Source organism: Ylistrum balloti, unplaced genomic scaffold (assembly GCF_031769215.1).
Source record: "Ylistrum balloti isolate Yb309-2 unplaced genomic scaffold, AGI_CSIRO_Ybal_v1 Utg371540, whole genome shotgun sequence".
In the NCBI taxonomy this organism is placed as follows: domain Eukaryota; kingdom Metazoa; phylum Mollusca; class Bivalvia; order Pectinida; family Pectinidae; genus Ylistrum; species Ylistrum balloti.
Genome location: NW_026782794.1, coordinates 567384 through 586538, shown reverse-complemented (window position 1 = coordinate 586538; position 19155 = coordinate 567384). Strand labels below are relative to the sequence as shown.

The 19155-nt window shown below is 38.4% G+C and overlaps 1 protein-coding gene across 1 annotated transcript; it reads right to left on the bottom strand.

Moving 5' to 3' along the window:
* Nucleotides 1–7095: 7095 nt before the first annotated feature.
* LOC132562879 (uncharacterized) lies at nucleotides 7096–18631 on the bottom strand. Its single transcript, XM_060227653.1, has 5 exons — nucleotides 15915–18631; nucleotides 14591–15823; nucleotides 8678–8979; nucleotides 8156–8383; nucleotides 7096–7490 (listed from the first exon to the last, which is right to left on the bottom strand). Exons 1-5 carry the CDS (start codon nucleotides 18629–18631, stop codon nucleotides 7096–7098), a joined length of 4875 nt encoding a protein of 1624 aa, XP_060083636.1.
* Between the last annotated feature and the right edge of the window lie 524 nt (nucleotides 18632–19155).

Below are 19155 nucleotides of genomic sequence, written 5' to 3'. Positions count from 1 at the left end.
GGTTACATCGCCGAACATTTAAGTGATGACGGAGACTATGAGGTGTGGCTTTACCAGCACTCCCCAGACCTTCTCCGATGTCAAATACATTCTCAACACAAAAGCCAAACGAAATATAACGTTTGGATACGGTTCACCGTTTCACCCGATGTTGAGGCCCCAATAAAGGACTACTACTGCCAGTGCTCAGTTGGAGAGAGAACGATGGGAATGTGTGCGCACATCTCCAGTATCTTGTACTACCTTGGGTATTACAGGACGCTGGAAAACCCTCGACCATTACAACCACAGGTAAAGAAATTCCGACAAAACTTGAAATAGTTTTCCATGCGGCAACGGAGTGCATATGTCGAAAGTATGTTTGGGGCTCGATATGAAAGATCCCCGTTACCATGTGACAAACCAAACTTATAAATATAGGTATTATACAATCGCCCGTAGCTATGAACACTCCCGTAAATGCGAAAACCAACCAAAGTCATAAGGAACGCGTTTTGTTTGTTGTTCTGTCTATTTGTCATATTCTCAACATACCGAGCAAATACTCTCGTTTTTTTGTTAATTATCTAAAGAAAGTCGACAATCGGCAATTCAACCATAGGCTAATTCAACCCAACATTTGAAAATGTTCCACCACTTACATTTTGATGATTTTTTCCTCTCATCAATAGCATATTACGTACTATTTAATAGGATAAAAATTGGTTTGCATCCAACGCCCATAAAAGGGTGTATTCTCTAAAAAACAGTTTTTGTGTCTAAAATGTTATCATCGAAAATGGCATTTTTGAGATTGTTTCTTCCATAAAACAGCCAAATGGCGCGATGGAAACATGATTTTTTGTCACAATCATGCCATGAATGTATTCTTTACGGTGACTATCATTTGATTAGATTTTCATTCATATTTTACATAACATGCACATTTTATCAACACTTAGACAGCTTCTGAAAGGTACAACTTTGAGGAGCCATAAAAAACAAACCAAGTGACCTAAATCTTTATACTTTATAGATTTGTGACCACAACAGCATGGGCAATGCACCACCAACAGGAAATTTGAATCAGAGAAGGGGCCGTTTTGGAAACCGGCCCTTTGTATGAGGATGAATTTTCCTCAGACAGGCCAAGCTGCTGCTTTGTATTGTACCCGAAGAATGTATTGTATCGATGTGAACGATCCTAGCTACCATCAGCACAACTATTGAGCGAAACAGACAAAACTTTTGGCTCATCTGCCCGTGTCTCCGTATTTGTCCTCTGAAGGACCTCTGCATAAGCGGGTGACGTAGAACTCTAAAACCCTTCGTTGGTAGGAGAATTTTGATAAGAAGAGGCATTAGTAGTTGTTTCTGCTTTGTTATTTGTTTAATCGACAACATCGTCGTCGCACCTGTTATCGGGCAGTACTTCTGATACTTTGATTTTTTCGTCATTGACCGCGACGTTATTATCTTGCCTTATCAACGAAGATTCACACTTCTGAGATTTCAAATTTGGTATTACATTTTCTTTGACATTCAGTTCTGCCCGCAAGTGACTCATGTCTATCATAAGTGCTGATAATTGTTGCTCTTTTCTCTCCTTTTCAACTCTCATTTCACGTAATTCGTTTTTAAGCTCTCTAATGTCTTCTCGCAACACAATGTTAATTTCATTAATTTGTTCAGCCATTTCGTTTCTCATTCGTATAAACAGGTCAGCAAGAGTTTGATTGCTTACATTGTCTTTAATACTTGACAAAGTATTAGAGCTTTCGTTTACAGTAGCTGTCATGTCGTTATGCACGGGTGATCCTAGTGAGATTACCTGTTTTACCGAGGTCTGATCACTGTGTGGAAGCGACGTGTCTGCACAGTCTTTTGACACACGCGAGTCGAAGGTCGAGTTTCCTATATCTTTTGATTTCAACAAATATTTTATCTCACTTCTACTGGTTCCTCCGTCAATGTACTGGAACAGTGTGTAAATATCAGCTATATATTTGCTCAACGCTGGCGAGTTTCCGACATTTCTGCGCCTGACTAATTCCCCTTGAGGCGTATCAGGTATTCTCGCGAGTGCCAAATCATATAGTGCTTGACAAACATGGATGAGACTTTCAATGTTACCCGAGTATATTGAGTCTAAGCGTTTCTTAAATTTTGCTTTGTCAAACGATCCAATTGATTCTCTCAGTTGCTCGAAAATGCTTCTATCTATTTGTGTCGATGTCATACTAGGCTCCTCATTGTCAGCCATGGTGACAAAACTGCCTCTGCATTTACTATTTCGCATTGCATACGTCTCCCACGCAGTGATATCGTGAACATGGTTGTAACATAATACAAATTGTTTTTGTTTTTTTTCTCTCATTTTTAAGCGATACACATAATGTCACGTGTTATAAACTCAAATTGTCTTATCATAAGCGACTTCGGCACATACCAAACAAAAATGGTGACAAAAGATGCTCTGGAAATCGATGTATCAATTCAAAGCATCAGAGACCGAAATATAAACACATTATCCATCAGGGGCAGGTCGCTCTCGTTATGAAATGTAAATGGATTATCTTTGAAGTGCGACACTTGAAAGTACAACTAGGCCTGACATATTTAGCTCCCTTTTGTAAATCTTACATTGTACTTGCAATTTTGTTTATATTTTGACTGCTCACTGCAGTATGTACAGTCCCAGTGAATGTATTGTTATGTATCTACATTGCAATCAGTGTATGTTGCAGAACTGCAGCCATGAACCCTCAGCAACATCCCAGTGTAAACCCTTGCACCCTTTCATCCTGCCCTGCATCTGTTATACAACTAATACATGACGTAATGTCAGTACAGTTCCATTGCTAAATAAGGATTTACATAAGATATGTGTACTTGTTTCTGAATCCTTTTATTGTCTGGTAAAATGTATGAACTACTGCAATATACGATAGTTAACTAAAGTCTAAACTAACGTAAAGAAACAGACATCAACAATATGTCTCTCTACACTGGTATCATTTGATGTATTTTGTTTATTTTGTTAAATGTAGGTGTTTATAGTGGTAATCTAATTTGTTATTTAAGTTTGTCATTACCATTCATCTGTTCAATCAGAATCAACTTTACACAAATAAAACAGAATAAAACAATCATACTTCTTATTCATTGTTTGACTCTGATGTATCTCAACGACAGCCCCTCAATTAAATCTAAATTTGTATGAAAAGGTGCTACACTTGTGCATATTGTGTACAATCATTAAGAAACTATGAAATGAGATATGATACTGAAAATGTGAATAACAAGACGTCAGGGATGAAATTATTGATTTATTGATTTATTCAAGAAGCAAAATACCGTGAAAAGTTAAAGGGTAATTAGCATTGATCTTATCCTTATATAAAAGGTTTATATATATACATGTGAAGTTCCAGAAAACTTTAGCGACAAATCAATACAAGCTACTCTAAGCTTCAAGATATAAAAATAAGTGAAAGAAATAATCCAATAAGGAACTCACCAGTGTGGAAAAACATCAGAATGATCAAATATATGACCGAATTTTTCATTCTGATCCTTATGGTGAAGTCAGGGTTTATCCATGAAAATACGCTGTTTTTTCGCCTAGTCGTAGTTTCCTGGGTGAGTCACACACCTGGGTTTAAGTCTGGATCTAGTTCTCGACTACAACGAACACACTTTGATCTAGCTCTAGCACCCTTTTAAAGTACACAGAGTTGGTTAAATTTCCTCGTACCAAATAAACAACGGTATTATAGGCTGTTTTCAGTTCCACGTATGAAGTAAAAAGTTGGATTACAGTCCTGTTTTAGTTCCTCGTATAAAGTAGACAGAAAGCGATTACAGTTTAGTCCAGTTCCTTGTAAAAGGTAAACAACGGGATATTAGTCTGGTTTGAGTTTCTAGCACAAAATAAGCTATGGAATAAGTGTCTTTAAGAGTTTCTCGTACAGGACTACTGAATTTTTAAACTTACTCTAGTCTCCTATAGGACTATTACGTTTCAGTTTTGTTCGAAATGCTCGTACGAAATACACAAATGAGACATAGTTTGTTTGTAGTTCAAGCAGTAAGTTACTTGTTCTTTAACAAGTATAATACACCCAAGTCATACATGACATGTTGATTATAACGATCCCGAGAAATCTGTCAGACTGATACTACAGTTAGCAGGTGAATTGAACCACATCACCCTCTTCCATCAACGGATGCATTATTCATTAGATGTATTAAAAATACATATTTCGTTTAGACATTGTAAAGTTTACATATCCTTTGTATACTTGACAGATTAACCATAATATTTAACAGATATATCATCATACTGCCGATCTGTCGGACAATTGCCATTATTAACTGATTGTTAATAAATGAGTTACCATTTTTGATTAACGGTTCGCTTTTCAGCGCCCACATGACGTTCTTTGTGTTTGTCTTTCATACACAGCAAGTTATCAATATATTTTTGAGACGACGTTTCGGAAGCATGTAACAGATTGATGATTGGGTCTAATGAAATGTCCTCCTTAATATCAGTATATCATTTGTAAGTAGTGAAGAGAGGAAATCACCTCGATACAGAAAAATTCCTTGTGAAGCATAGTGTCTTAATTTAATTGAACTTAACACCTTCAATGTTTACATTTAATGATATTAAGCTTGCGAAAACATTACAAAACAAAGAACCACTTATGGAGTTATCTCCCTTTACAATACTACCGTTCTTAACCCATGATAGTTTAAGCAAGTAGCTCAGTGTGATATGTCATTTGTCATTCGCAAAGTGACGTTTTATTACTATGTGCAATGCACTATGCTTATTTTGAATTGATATTATCTATAAAACATTTACGCATTCTATAAACACACGTTACTGATATTGATGGGAATTTAACTAAATCCGACTTATTCAGTTATATAATATATCTCCTCCAATCAGGATTAGGAAAAAGTCATTATCAGAAACTGTGTGTAAATACCCGCTAAACATAACATTACTAACAGTTATATATCGATAGAAGTAGACTGTCTCGTAACTAACAAGCATGTTCACACTGCCTAACAATATGAGTTGCAATATCGTTATACATAAGACCACATATTTTACTCAAATTCGTACCCTTGAAATCTCCAATAGTCATAATCAGTTTCATATTGTATAGTAGGCTATCCGTTTTAGAAGGAAATGTATAGGTCATTTTTCTGAGTACATGTGCTACTAAGCGGTTGTGAATAATGGAAATTCTACACTTTCTACCTACATCCAATCTAGTCATACCGATTACTCGACAGAATGCACATTATGCTTTGCCCTCACGCGCCACATTCATTGAAGCGACATTAATTTCAAAAATATCCTGGCCGTTTATATCTATTTAATATTCTAATCATGCCAATCACGAATCCCTTTAATTTTTCATCTAGCTGAATGTGAAATAATATTGGACAGCTTTATTTTCAAATTCACATTTACATAAAAAAATGGTGTGCTTTTAACTCAACTTTAATGTGACTTTTAACACTATAAAGATTAAGTTGTTGCTCAACACATCTTGGCTTTTATACATAATGTTTTATAAGTTATAATATCAGGTTATCAATGTCAAATTTATTGTTTTTATTTACAGTTTTATCAAAAATGAATTCTTTTTTGTCGAATCAAAGACCAAGATTTTTAGCTTTTATGTTAATTCTTAAGTTTTTAATTAGATTTTACACAAAATGACTGCCCCAATATATATGAATAATAATTTCTGGATGAAGTTTGCAAAAAGAACATAGGTTATTATCAGTTTTTCCAGTTTTGAATAAGAATGTGTTTGTAAGCAGCCATTGAAGTTTGGAGTTGGATGTTGTTTTAAAAGGGGCTGAATATATTTTATTCCATGTATCTTCCCTCAAATTAAATAAAGCGTTCTATTTTCTTTCAGATTTTTGTATAACAAGTTTTCTATCGGCTCAAAATTAGCATGATGTGTATTGTTTCACGACTGACAGGTTAAACTAACGAAGGGAGACAAACTTATCAATACTTGTTGGATTATCTCCCATGTATCAATATGCTCTTTTGCGCTATTCAAATGAAAACAAATCGTTCCTTATTTTCTAAACAAGAAAAACAAAATTATTTGGTAAGATATATATAATTCAAAGTAATAGATGATTGAATTAATGGTAAATTGATAGCGCAATAGATAACTACGTACAGTAATATAAAGAAATGAACAAATTGATGTTTAAACTTCGCTAAACGTCAAGTGTGACAACGTTTGCCGCCAACAATCAGTTTCGGGCTGTTCCGTCGGTGTCTATAACGTCGATGAATGTCGATTAATTAATGGATTAGATAAATAACTGTCAAAACGTAAATATCAATTGTATTGACGGATAAACTACACAAGCTAATTATGCTATTTCGGGCTGTTCCGCTGGTGTCTATAACGTCGATGAATAACCGTCCAAATGTAAATATAAATTGTATTGACGGATAAAGCACTGCTTTTTAATAGATAAAAATAAGATGTAGGACGTTAAGCCGTGTCATAAGTTTCTTATTTCCCGAGACTGAGAGGAAAAAGGAAAGACGAAGTTTCTTGACAGTTAAACGTAATTTCCAAATATATTTAATGTGAATCTTTCAAAACACAATGTAAAATACAAAAGCTAATTGTGGTAACTGAAAAAAATCAGCAAATATATTAAACAAAATACAATATTTCATAATCGCCTTTTTTTCTATCTCATTATGAATTTGAAAACTCATTCATGATTTCATCCGTGAAACTTTCGTCGCAAATCATATGAAATACTTAAGGGGTTTTGTTTCAACTTAACGATATATTTCCGACGGTGCTTCCACTGAACATCTACGTAACTTGACGTCGTGTATATCTGGTGAAGATCACATGACGTGACTGTGAACTGCCCACGTGTATATTCCGTTGCGGTTTTACACATGTTTCATTAAATCAAATATGTAGGTTATTCTCAAATAGATTTTTCAGCTAAAACGCATCTTTCGGGTTGTCACAGGATATGTTAGGTTATACCTACATTTGGTTTTCATTCGTGCCCTGCCCAAATATTCGAGTAGGATTAGTGATTTATACAAAGTAAAAATCTCTTTAGACGAAGAAGGTCCATTACTAAAATACTGCCAAATATAAACACCAAACCTCCCACCCCTAGAACAGCACCGATACCCTTGGCGGATGTCCGGTTATCCTGAGCACTAATTAGTTTTCGGCGGTAGGAAATTGTCTGTTTTTTGTCCGTTGTCAATTCTTTCTTTAACTGGTTGACTCGTTCGATCAGTTCTGGAACCGTGAGGACTGTCGTATTCACGCATCGACAATTACATATGGCAGGATCATTTGTTGTATCTGGAAATGTGATTGTTGGTGATGACGTAGACGTTACCTCAGTTGTGGTTGATGATGACGTAGACGTTACGTCTTTCTTGGTGCTGACGTCACATGTCATTTTGTAGCCTATGTGATAGATACAATTTTACATGTTTTATTTCAGAAAATAAAATTCTGTTCAATATAGAAATGTAATTCTAGTTTCACACTTTCCAAAGATAAAAATCAGTAAAGAAAAGTTGCTATTTCAGTGAAGGGGATGATGTGACAGAAAAAATGACTGTGTGTGAAGATATGTATGAAAAATCATTCATTTGTATATGGTGAGAATAATCAAGTCATTATATAAAACAGTTCTGGAACCGTGAGGACTGTCGTATTCACGCATCGACAACGACATATGGCAGGATCATTTGTTGTATCTGGAAATGTGTTTGTTGGTGATGACGTAGACGTTACCTCAGTTGTGGTTGATGATGACGTAGACGTTACGTCTTTCTTGGTGCTGACGTCACATGTCATTTTGTAGCCTATGTGATAGATACAATTTTACATGTTTTATTTCAGAAAATAAAATTCTGTTCAATATAGAAATGTAATTCTAGTTTCACACTTTCCAAAGATAAAAATCAGTAAAGAAAAGTTGCTATTTCAGTGAAGGGGATGATGTGACAGAAAAAATGACTGTGTGTGAAGATATGTATGAAAAATCATTCATTTGTATATGGTGAGAATAATCAAGTCATTATATAAAACTTATTCATATATCTCTGGGAAACTGCTTTACTGACCTGACACCTCCACTTCACAAAGAGTTAGGGTCTTAACGGAATTATCCAGCATGTAAATGCGCACATGTCTCCCTACTGTCCCCGCTGTACACGGAAATGCTCGCTCCTCACTCCTCCCAATACCGGCCCCAGGGTGGTAGTGGCAGGTTATAGCTCCTACAAGGTGTCCATTCCCATCATCTTGGTCAGACATGGACATTTCGATACCAAAATCTCTCAAACGTTCGTCTTTAAATGAAAACAAAATCAAATCTATTAGCTACTCATTGCATATCTTATTTTATTATGCAACTGGCGCTGCCATTGTCGGGAAATATTTTGCTGTATTCGGCAGTGACGGAAAACAACTGTATTTTATCACGTAAGCTAATTCAACGGAATTACTTTCTACACTATCGATGTGTACTTCACTTACCTACACTGTTGATGTTAACTACACTTACCTACACTGTTGATGTTTACTACACTTACTTACACTGTCAATGTGTACTACACTTATCTTAATTGTTCTTTGATACTCACTGTTCATTGCTCTGTTAACGATATTGACGGAAGTGACGTTGTAGATGCCTTGTAAATCTACTTGCCACCAGTGATTCCCCGGTTGTATAGCCGTGTGACTACAGGATCCTTTTGTGTATTCAGAGCTCTTATTTCCGTCATTAGCCCTCCAAGCAAAACCTATTGGAACATCAGCACGCACAGGCTCGAAGAAGGTGGATTGATTCGCTGGCTTGTTGAGAGAAAGATTCCGGTACAACACACTACCATCTTCCGTGCACGTGTCACTTTGAACAAATCCTTGTAAAACATGGGATAATATTCTACACACCAACGAGAATTGCAATATATCAATGAATACATTGGGTTTTAAATTGTAATATTGCATTCTGTTCAGTGGAAAAAGAACCCAATTTCTTATGTATTGCCAGTCGGGGAAATTACTATCGGTGTCGTCAAAATTATTACAGTTGGAAAAATGAGTCTCCCTTCTTCTTTTTCGCAAGGAAATACATCAGATAAATCTGATGTTTTCATGAGATTTTTAAAAAAAATAATATTTGATTGCGAGTCCTTTTATTTTTCTGAGATGTCTTTTTAACGTAGTTCCATTCTCAGGATAACATTTGCTAATATATGTAACAGGATACGTATATAGAACAAAATGTATTGAGCGTCCGATCTTATTCTATTTTTAGTCTCCAAATATATAATACAATGTATAAAACCAATTAATGAATGTTTAATGTTCAAAATTGTTGAAAATCATCGATGTCTGCAAAGTCTTATATACAATGTAAGAAGTTTTGAAATGTAAATGGATTATCTTTGAAGTGCGACACTTGAAAGTACAACTAGGCCTGATATATTTAGCTCCCTTTTGTAATTCTTACATTGTACTTGCAATTTTGTTTATATTTTGACTGCTTACTGCAGTATGTACAGCCCCAGTGAATGTATTGTTATGTATGTACATTGCAATCAGTGTATGTTGCAGAACTGCAGCCATGAACCCTCAGCAACATCCCAGTGTAAACCCTTGCACCCTTTCATCCTGCCCTGCATCTGTTACACAACTAATACATGACGTAATGTCAGTACAGTTCCATTGCTAAATAAGGATTTACATAAGATATGTGTACTTGTTTCTGAATCCTTTTATTGTCTGGTAAAATGTATGAACTACTGCAATATACGATAGTTAACTAAAGTCTAAACTAACGTAAAGAAACAGACATCAACAATATGTCTCTCTACACTGGTATCATTTGATGTATTTTGTTTATTTTGTTAAATGTAGGTGTTTATTGTGGCAATCTAATTTGTTATTTAAGTTTGTCATTACCATTCATCTGTTCAATCAGAATCAACTTTACACAAATAAAACAGAATAAAACAATCTTACTTCTTATTCATTGGTTGACTCTGATGTATCTCAACGACAGCCCCTCAATTAAATCTAAATTTGTATGAAAAGGTGCTACACTTGTGCATATTGTGTACAATCATTAAGAAACTATGAAATGAGATATGATACTGAAAATGTGAATAACAAGACGTCAGGGATGAAATTATTGATTTCTTAATTTATTCAAGAAGCAAAATACCGTGAAAAGTTAAAAGGTAATTAGCATTGATCTTATCCTTATATAAAAGGTTTATATATATACACATGTGAAGTTCCAGAAAACTTTAGCGACAAATCAATACAATCTACTCTAAGCTTCAAGATATAAAAATAAGTGAAAGAAATAATCCAATAAGGAACTCACCAGTGTGGAAAAACATCAGAATGATCAAATATATGACCGAATTTTTCATTCTGATCCTTATGGTGAAGTCATTTTTTTCCATGAAAATACGCTGTTTTTTCGCCTAGTTGTAGTTTCCTGAGTGAGTCACACACCGGGGTTTAAGTCTGATTGTTAATGAATGAGTTACCATCTTTGATTAACGGTTCACTTTGTTTAAATGGTTCATGAAATCTATTGCTGTATCTACTTCGAAGTGCAAAATACTTCGTGGTATTTGATGTTTCATTATGTGAGCAACAATAAACGTATATGTAATTAAATATAGCATAAACGTTGATGGAAGTACACATGTATTAAAAACAGTGGTAATATTCATAATGCGGCTGCTTCCTTGTCATTATCATCAGAAAATGGTGTTTGTTTTATCTTCATCATATACTCTCATGATTCTTTTCTTTTCCTTCAAATTGAATGTCTTGTTAACAGAACAATGTATTTTACTTTTTTGATAATTTACATTGAGTTGCACACATGATAGGATCATTAATGATTTACAATATATCAACAATCTCCTTAACGTTTCTACAACCCTTACTTATCAAAAGGAAAGTTACATTACGTGAGGTCAAAAACAACCAACACATTAAGAAAGTTTCATTTATTGCATTTATACCGTTGAAATATAGAGGTATATCTCATTGATAAAATATATTATTTTCCAATAGTGTATACACTTTTACAGACTTATGCCAATGAAAAGGGAGAACACAAACCATCTGACGACAAAATTGACAAATCATTTAGCCCGGTACAAAAAAAAAACAACAAAAACCGGACATCTGAAAGGGGTTGTTTAATCGTGAAACGACTTTTAATTCCATGTTAATTTCCATGAAAGTAAGCAAACAATGCAACGCTAGTTATGATAAAATCCAATCCCAAACAGAACGCCTTGCATATGGAGCTAACAAATCAAACTTTTCAATGGACTTCGTGTCACCAACAGCCACAACTGTAGTAGCAACTTGTTACAGATTAAACTCTCTTGGAACATTTTACAGCAAATTTTGTCTCTTAGTGACATGAATAAGTAACATTTTCTTTGTGAATTTAAAAGGAAATTTACATCGAATTTTATTTCCGGGTTTACGGACTATATTTTGTCGCGTACTGCGAAGTTATAATGAGTAATGCCTGCGAAAGGTTTAGGCAGCTTCCTCGTTTTAAATTTGTTCTTAACATGCCAGTAATTTGGTTATTTTACTTTATTTTCAAATGTAATCAATATAATATTAAACATACCAGTGTGTCAAGTGTTAACTGTCTTTCTCTCAATAGTATCATACCAAGATGTGCCCCGTGTTAACTGTCCTTCTCTCAATAGTATCATACCAAGATGTGCCCCGTGTTAACTATCCTTCTCTCAATAGTATCATACCAATGTTTGCCCCGTGTAAACTGTCTTCCCTCAGTAGGATTATACCAGTGTGTCCTGTGTTAACTGTCCTTCTCTCAATAGTATTATACCAATGTGTGTCCCGTGTAAACTGTCTTCCCTCAGTAGGATTATACCAGTGTGTCCTGTGTTAACTGTCCTTCTCTCAATAGTATCATACCAATGTGTGTCCCGTGTAAACTGTCTTCCCTCAGTAGTATTATACCAGTGTGTCCTGTGTTAACTGTCCTTCTCTCTATAGTACCATACCAATGTCTGCCCCGTGTAAAATGTCTTCCCTCAGTAGGATTATACCAGTGTGTCCTGTGTTAACTGTCCTTCTCTCAATAGTATCATACCAATGTGTGCCCCGTGTAAACTGTCTTCCCTCAGTAGTATTATACCAGTGTGTCCTGTGTTAACTGTCCTTCTCTCAATAGTATCATACCAATGTGTGCCCCGTGTAAACTGTCTTCCCTCAGTAGTATTATACCAGTGTGTCCTGTGTTAACTGTCCTTCTCTCAATAGTATCATACCAATGTGTGTCCCGTGTTAACTGTCCTTCTCTCAATAGTATCATACCAATGTGTGTCCCGTGTAAACTGTCTTCCCTCAGTAGTATTATACCAGTGTGTCAAGTATTAACTGTCTTTCCCTCAGTAGTATCATACCAGTGTGTCAAGTGTTAACTGTCTTTCCCTCAGTAGTATTATACAAATGTGCCCCGTGTTAACTGTCTTTCCCTCAGTAGTATTATACCATTGTGTCCTGTGTTAACTGTCCTTCTCTCAATAGTATCATACCAATGTGTGCCCCGTGTAAACTGTCTTCCCTCAGTAGTATTATACAAGTGTGCCCCGTGTTAACTGTCTTTCCCTCAGTAGTATTATACCATGTGTCCTGTGTTAACTGTCCGTCCCTCAGTAGAATTATACCATTGTGGCCCGTGTTAGCTGTCCTTCCATCAGTATTATTACACCATTGTGCCCTGTGTTAGCTGTCCTTCCATCAGTATTATTACACCATTGTGCCCTGTGTTAACTGTCCGTCCCTCAGTAGTATTATACCATTATGTCCTATGTTAACTGTCCGTCCCTCAGTAGTATTATACCGGTGTGTCCCGTGTTAACTGTCCGACCCTCAGCAGTATCATACCAGTGTGTCAAGTGTTAACTGTCTTTCCCTCAGTAGTATTATACAAGTGTGCCCCGTGTTAACTGTCCGTCCCTCAGTAGTATTATACCATGTGTCCTGTGTTAACTGTCCGTCCCTCAGTAGAATTATACCATTGTGGCCCGTGTTAGCTGTCCTTCCATCAGTATTATTACACCATTGTGCCCTGTGTTAGCTGTCCTTCCATCAGTATTTGTTCCGTCTAACCCTAAACACAACAAGCACCCGGTGCTAGGTTTGTAGAGGTTTATTGACAGATAGTATATACATGTAGTAAAACCTGAAATTACAAACAAAGGCAAGATTCAGTCTAATGCACAGATATTGACTCAATTTGTTCCGAACAAACATCTACATTGTATTTATAGTTGCAATTTTTGGCCCTGACTAGTAATCTTGAGTGAATAAATGACCAATCTACCAAGAAAATAGGACACCGGAACTTAATTACCTTGAAAATATTGTCTCACATACACTCGTACAGAAATACCCAAATTACAGGTGTATTCATACTAAAAACATCACAAATTATCTGATTATTCTTAAATTTAAACAATACTATCAGAGTAGGGAACATATCACTGAATTATGCAATAAACATTCACATATGAGCTTCAGTAAGTCAAAAAATAGCCATCTATACATTTAAGCCAGTCTACAGGCGAAAACCTGTCTATAACGACCACCTCTGTAAAGCGGCCACCTGTCTATGAGGACCACCTGTCTTATAAGGAACTCCTGTCCACAAAGACCACCTGCCCTAGGAGACTGATCTTTATGGGGGCCAGAGAGGTTTTAATAGACAGGTTGACAATACATAAATCTGAGTACAGCTAACCAAATCGAAACCATGTGCAAATATGAACACATCAAATAGATCTAGGTATCTATTATGTAAATAAACTGTGAATAGTTGTGATAATGACTAGAAATTCACTTGATTGTATCCATACAATTACCTGTGTATGAGGAAACTAAACTTCTACCAATAAAAAGACTTAGTTACAGTAAGGGGAAATTGACGGCCATATTTACCGCCAAATCTAAACAACACCTATTTTGTTTACATCTCTAAAAATACATATTGCAGCATACAAACGGTTTCATCAAGGTTCTAGCACTCTGCTTACATAAAATAAACACTTACGACGTGTGGGGCTTTATGATAGCTCACTCGACTTGACATCTTTGATTAAACGATGCTGAAAAGGCTGCTCTCATGACCATGCCGTTTCTCTCAGACGGAAAATAAGAGAAGACACACAAGGGCAGTAACTCTAAATTACTCTTGCTGATTACTAGCGATCAGCGGCTAAGAGGAGAGAACTCCTGGTTCCATCACACTCCCCGCCTGATATGAATAATATCACTAATTATAGATACACATTTAACACAAAGGTTCGAATAACATAACGAATTAGAATGATTGTCCAATAAATGCAAATTGAGAAAACAATAGTTATTGACTAGTATGTTCAATTGGATGTTCGTAGAACAGGTAACGTTCATCCCGCATGTACAAACACCAGGTGTATATATACATATAAACACAGTTTGTCTATTACACTGACTCTTTATCCTTTGAAAGGAGAATCACGATCTGAGTGACCGGACGGACTAAAGTTGACTTCTTTCCCCCTCGACATATTTGAATTTCGACCTTTCGAACAAGTCCATCCTCACTAGGAAAGGTACGAGTGATGATGCCAAGAGGCCAATCATTGCGTGCGACTTGTTCATCCTTCATAAGGACAACGTCTCCTTCCTCCACGTTTGGAGATTCGTGTTTCCATTTCCTCCTAGTCTGTAACAATGGTAGAAATTCCTTACGCCATCGATTCCAGAAATTCTCCGCTAGCACCTGTACGTGTTTCCACTGTGATCTAAACATGTCCTTATGACCCAAGTATCCAAACGACTCTACTTGACTCCCAGTTTTCTGTGTCAAAATAGTTGCTGGAGAAAGGATACATGGGTTATCGGTGTCTGTCGGTGGGTTAAATTTCCAGATTGTACCGGACTCACGAAGGAATTCCTTGACTTGCCGGTCTTCAATGAAGATCGCTGTAGCTCCCAGGTCTGAAGTAGCACCAATAAAGTTAGTACCTCTGTCGGAGCGAAACTCGGCGACTTTCCCTCTGATAGCGTAAAATCTCCTGACAGCATTTATGAATGATGCAGAGCTCATTTCTTCAAGCAACTCGATATGGACAGCCCGAGAAAACAAACACGTGAAAAGCGCTGCCCAGCGTTTGCTAGCTGCCGAACCACCCCTGGTCCTGCGGGTTACAACATTCCAAGGCCCGAATACGTCAACGCCGACGTATGTGAATGGCGGGCTAGGTGTCACTCGCTCAGTTGGAAGATCCGCCATTTTCTGTTCAGCACACTTCCCGCGGAGTCTACGGCACTTCATGCAATGATGAATCACGAAGGACACTAGTCTTTTCCCTCCAGTGATCCAAAATCCTGCAGATCTTATAGCGCCTTCTGTCAGATGTCTCCCTTGGTGTTGGACAGAGTAATGGAAGTGACGAGTTAACAGTGTAGCGACGTGATGTCGTCCAGGTATCAAGATAGGGTTCCTTTCACCTCTAGGTAACTCCGACTTTTTAAGTCTTCCTCCAACACGTATTATGCCATTCTCATCCAGGTAGGGAGATAGTTCCTTTGGACATTTCCTGATGTCCCCATAGAATCCCCTTTGAAGCTCTCTGACGATAAACACTTCTGCTGCTGCACGACTTTCGACCGAACGGTTAAGTGTCACATTTGTGCCATCCTGCACAATTGTGGTGTTTTGACTTAAATGACGTAGCTATGTGTTTAATGAGAGATATGGCCAACAGCAGGTTGGTCCAGCTAGAAAATTTCTCAAACCGTTCTAGCCAAGACCTGGGAGGTTTGTCGACGTCCTCTATGTCCGTTTTGATGACCTTGACAACTTCTTGTCGAACTTCTACATCTTCGTCTGGTGCGACCAAAGGGAAGAGTGAGGATGATGTAGATGATGGCTCAATCTCTGGAGAGTCTGGTTTAGGAGGTCCTTGAATCCACATGCTCCTTTCCAAAAGGGCTGGAGCTATATACCGAGTACCGATATCAGCGGGATTGCTCTCCGTAGAAACATAGAACCACTGATCTGGTTTTGAAAATTCCAGTATCCTGCACACCCTGTTCGCTACATAGATGTAAAATCGGCGAGTCCTGTTTGTGACGTAGCCGAGTACGACCTTGCTGTCTGTATGGAAAAATATGCGTTCCCTGGGAAAAGATAATTCTTGTGTAATAACTTCAGCTATTTCCACCGCTAGTACCGCGGCACACAGTTCTAAACGGGGAATGGTGTGTCCGTGACGCGGTGCAATTTTCGACTTCCCTAAAACGAAGCTAAAGCGTGGTTGCCCATCCTCATCTAGAGATTTGAGGTATGCGACCGCAGAAATTGCCCTCTCTGACGCGTCGGAATAAACATGCAGCTCACTTACGGAGTTGATATGTGACGGATATCTGCGAGGTATTTGGAAAGTCTCTAAGTCCTGGACTGAAGTGTCCCACTGTTTCCATGAATCCTTGAATTCCTCTGGCAATGGTTGATCCCAATCAATAGTACCAGATACCATGTCTCGAAGGAGGATTTTTCCTTGTACAGTTTCGGGAGAGAGGAATCCAAGGGGGTCGTACAGACGGTTTATTGTGGATAAGACACCGCGGCGTGTATATGGTTTGGACTCCTTGGATATAGCGAATGTGAAGACGTCGGTTTCCAACTCCCAACACAGACCAAGGCTCCGTTGTGAAGGAAGGGCATCAGTGCCAATCTCTATCTTCCTCAGATCATTGGCCAGATCCTCTGGCGGCAGGGCGTTAAGAACATCCTCGCAGTTAGAAGTGAATTTGTGGAGTCTGATATGGCTGGTGTTCAAGGCCTTCTTTGTCTGGTCAAGTAAGCTGATCGCCTCTTGAGCAGTAAGGAGTGATGTAAGCCCATCGTCGACGTAAAAGTTTCCTTGTATGAACTCGAGAACGTTACTGCCAAACTCCCTTTCCCCTTCTTTGGCTGTCCTAAGAAGACCATAAGAGGCCACGGCTGGTGAAGGACTATTACCAAACACGTGCTTAAGCATTCTATACTCCACCAGCTGCTTCCCAGGGTCATTGTCCTCATACCATATGAATCTCAAGAAATTGCGGTGGTCTTCCCTCACGCCAAAACAGTAAAACATCTGCTCTACGTCACAGCTCACAGCTACTGCTTCCTTTCTAAATCTTAAGAGGACGCCAAGGAGATTGTTCGTCAAATCCGGACCCTTCATCAGAACTTGGTTCAATGAGATACCTTCGTACATGGCTGACGAGTCGAAAACTCCCCGAATCTTATCCGGCTTCTTGGGATGATAGATGCCAAAAAGTGGCAAATACCAACACTCCTCATCATCAGAAAGTGGGGGAGCCAATTCTGCATGCCCATTGTCAATGATTCCTTTCATGAAGGAAGTGAAGTGGTCTCGTTTGACAGGATTCCTCTGAAGAGAAGCATCGAGGATCTGAGCTCTTTTTAAGGCTTGGTACCTGTTATTAGGTAGTCTAGGACGAGGTTCCCGAAAAGGCAGTGGAGCAATCCATTTACCTTGAGAATCCTTTGTAAACTCTTTGTCCATGAGTTCAAGAAATGCTCGGTCTTCTAAAGACAAGCCGACTTTGTTGTCATTCTGGGTTTGTTGAAACACGTCCCGTCCGATGTTTGATTCCTCATAAACGCCTTTCACTTTGAATTGATTTTCACATGGTGGAAACAGTGTGGGACGTCCGTCCTCAAGTATCCTTGTTTTAAGAACAGAGACATCTGATGAGTCTGGAGGATGTGTAGTTCCAAGACAGACGTTACCTACAATGACCCAGCCTAAACGTAATCTCTGGGCAAATGGAGAGTTAGATGGACCAATAATCTGTTCGCACACGTGGTGGGCCTCTGGCACGTCGCGACCAATCAACAAGAGAATTTGAGTTCCAGGGTCTAGTGGTGGAAGGTCGACATCCTTCAGGTGACTATGGTAAGTTGTAATCTCTGGGGTGGGTATCTCTAAACGATTGTTGGGAATCTGATCACACTCGAGTATCCCAGGTAATGACAAGCTAAATTCGCCGTCCAGAGAAGAGACTGAGAATCCGTGTGCACATCTACCTTGAGTAGGGAGGTCACCTGCGCACGAAACGAGTGTGTACCGCTCCGTTGTCTCTCCTGAGACATTCATAACATCGAAGAACGCAGGTCGACATAACGTGCGGTTGCTCTGGTCGTCAAGAATGGCGTACATATTGATCGCCAGCTCTGGCTTTCCAGTCGGGTGGACCTTTACCAGTATAGTTTTTGAGCACGACCTTCCAGAAAACTTCTTTCCTCCACACACGCGGGTACATTTATTCACGACTCCCACCTCCACAGATTTCTCCCCGCCGTTCTGGCTTGGGGTTTTGTCGTTGTGCCTACTCGGCTTGTTCTGCTCCTTACGATTTATAGGTTCACCACGATCTCTAGGGTGAAGCGCGGTTGCATGTTGATCGCTCCCACACTCTGAGCACTTGATGGAAACTGTACAGTTTTTGAACATATGTGTATCAGTATCGCAACATCGATAGCACATGCGGTGTTCACCTAGGATCCGCCTCCGTTCAGATAGCGACTTAAGTCTAAATGACCTGCATTGGTTGACATTATGGTTTGACGTGTTATGTATAGGACACTGTTTCTCGCCTAATTTGGAATCGTTGCCTGACACCTGTGTCTTGGCCACTAAGTAGTGCCGCGTACATGGGATCTCCCATAAGGGATTCAATCTCGGACAGAGTGTCAGACAATTCATATAGCTTGGCATTGTCCCTGTTGCCTAACTTGGGGAATTTTTCTAGTTTCCCTTTAAGTGATGATTCTACCATTTCGGGGCATCCATATCTCTCACTGAGACGTTCCCACAGTCTTTCCAGACCCCTGGATGGGTTAAATGTATTTGATGCTCTCAGACTTTGTGCGTGCTTCTTGGACTCTGGGCCCAGCCATTTAATTAACAGGTCAAACTCCTCATTTGGCGTAACACTCAGTTCTTTAGTTACAGACTGAAAACTAGCCTTCCACATA

Coding starts and splice junctions, on each gene's coding strand:
- LOC132562879 (XM_060227653.1), bottom strand. CDS start 18,631: ATGTTCAAAAACTGTACAGTTTCCATCAAGTGCTCAGAGTGTGGGAGC. Junction 15,824..15,914: donor GACGTCGACAAACCTCCCAG/GTCTTGGCTAGA, acceptor ACGTCATTTAAG/TCAAAACACCACAATTGTGC. Junction 8,384..8,677: donor CGTTAACAGAGCAATGAACA/GTGAGTATCAAA, acceptor TTTCATTTAAAG/ACGAACGTTTGAGAGATTTT.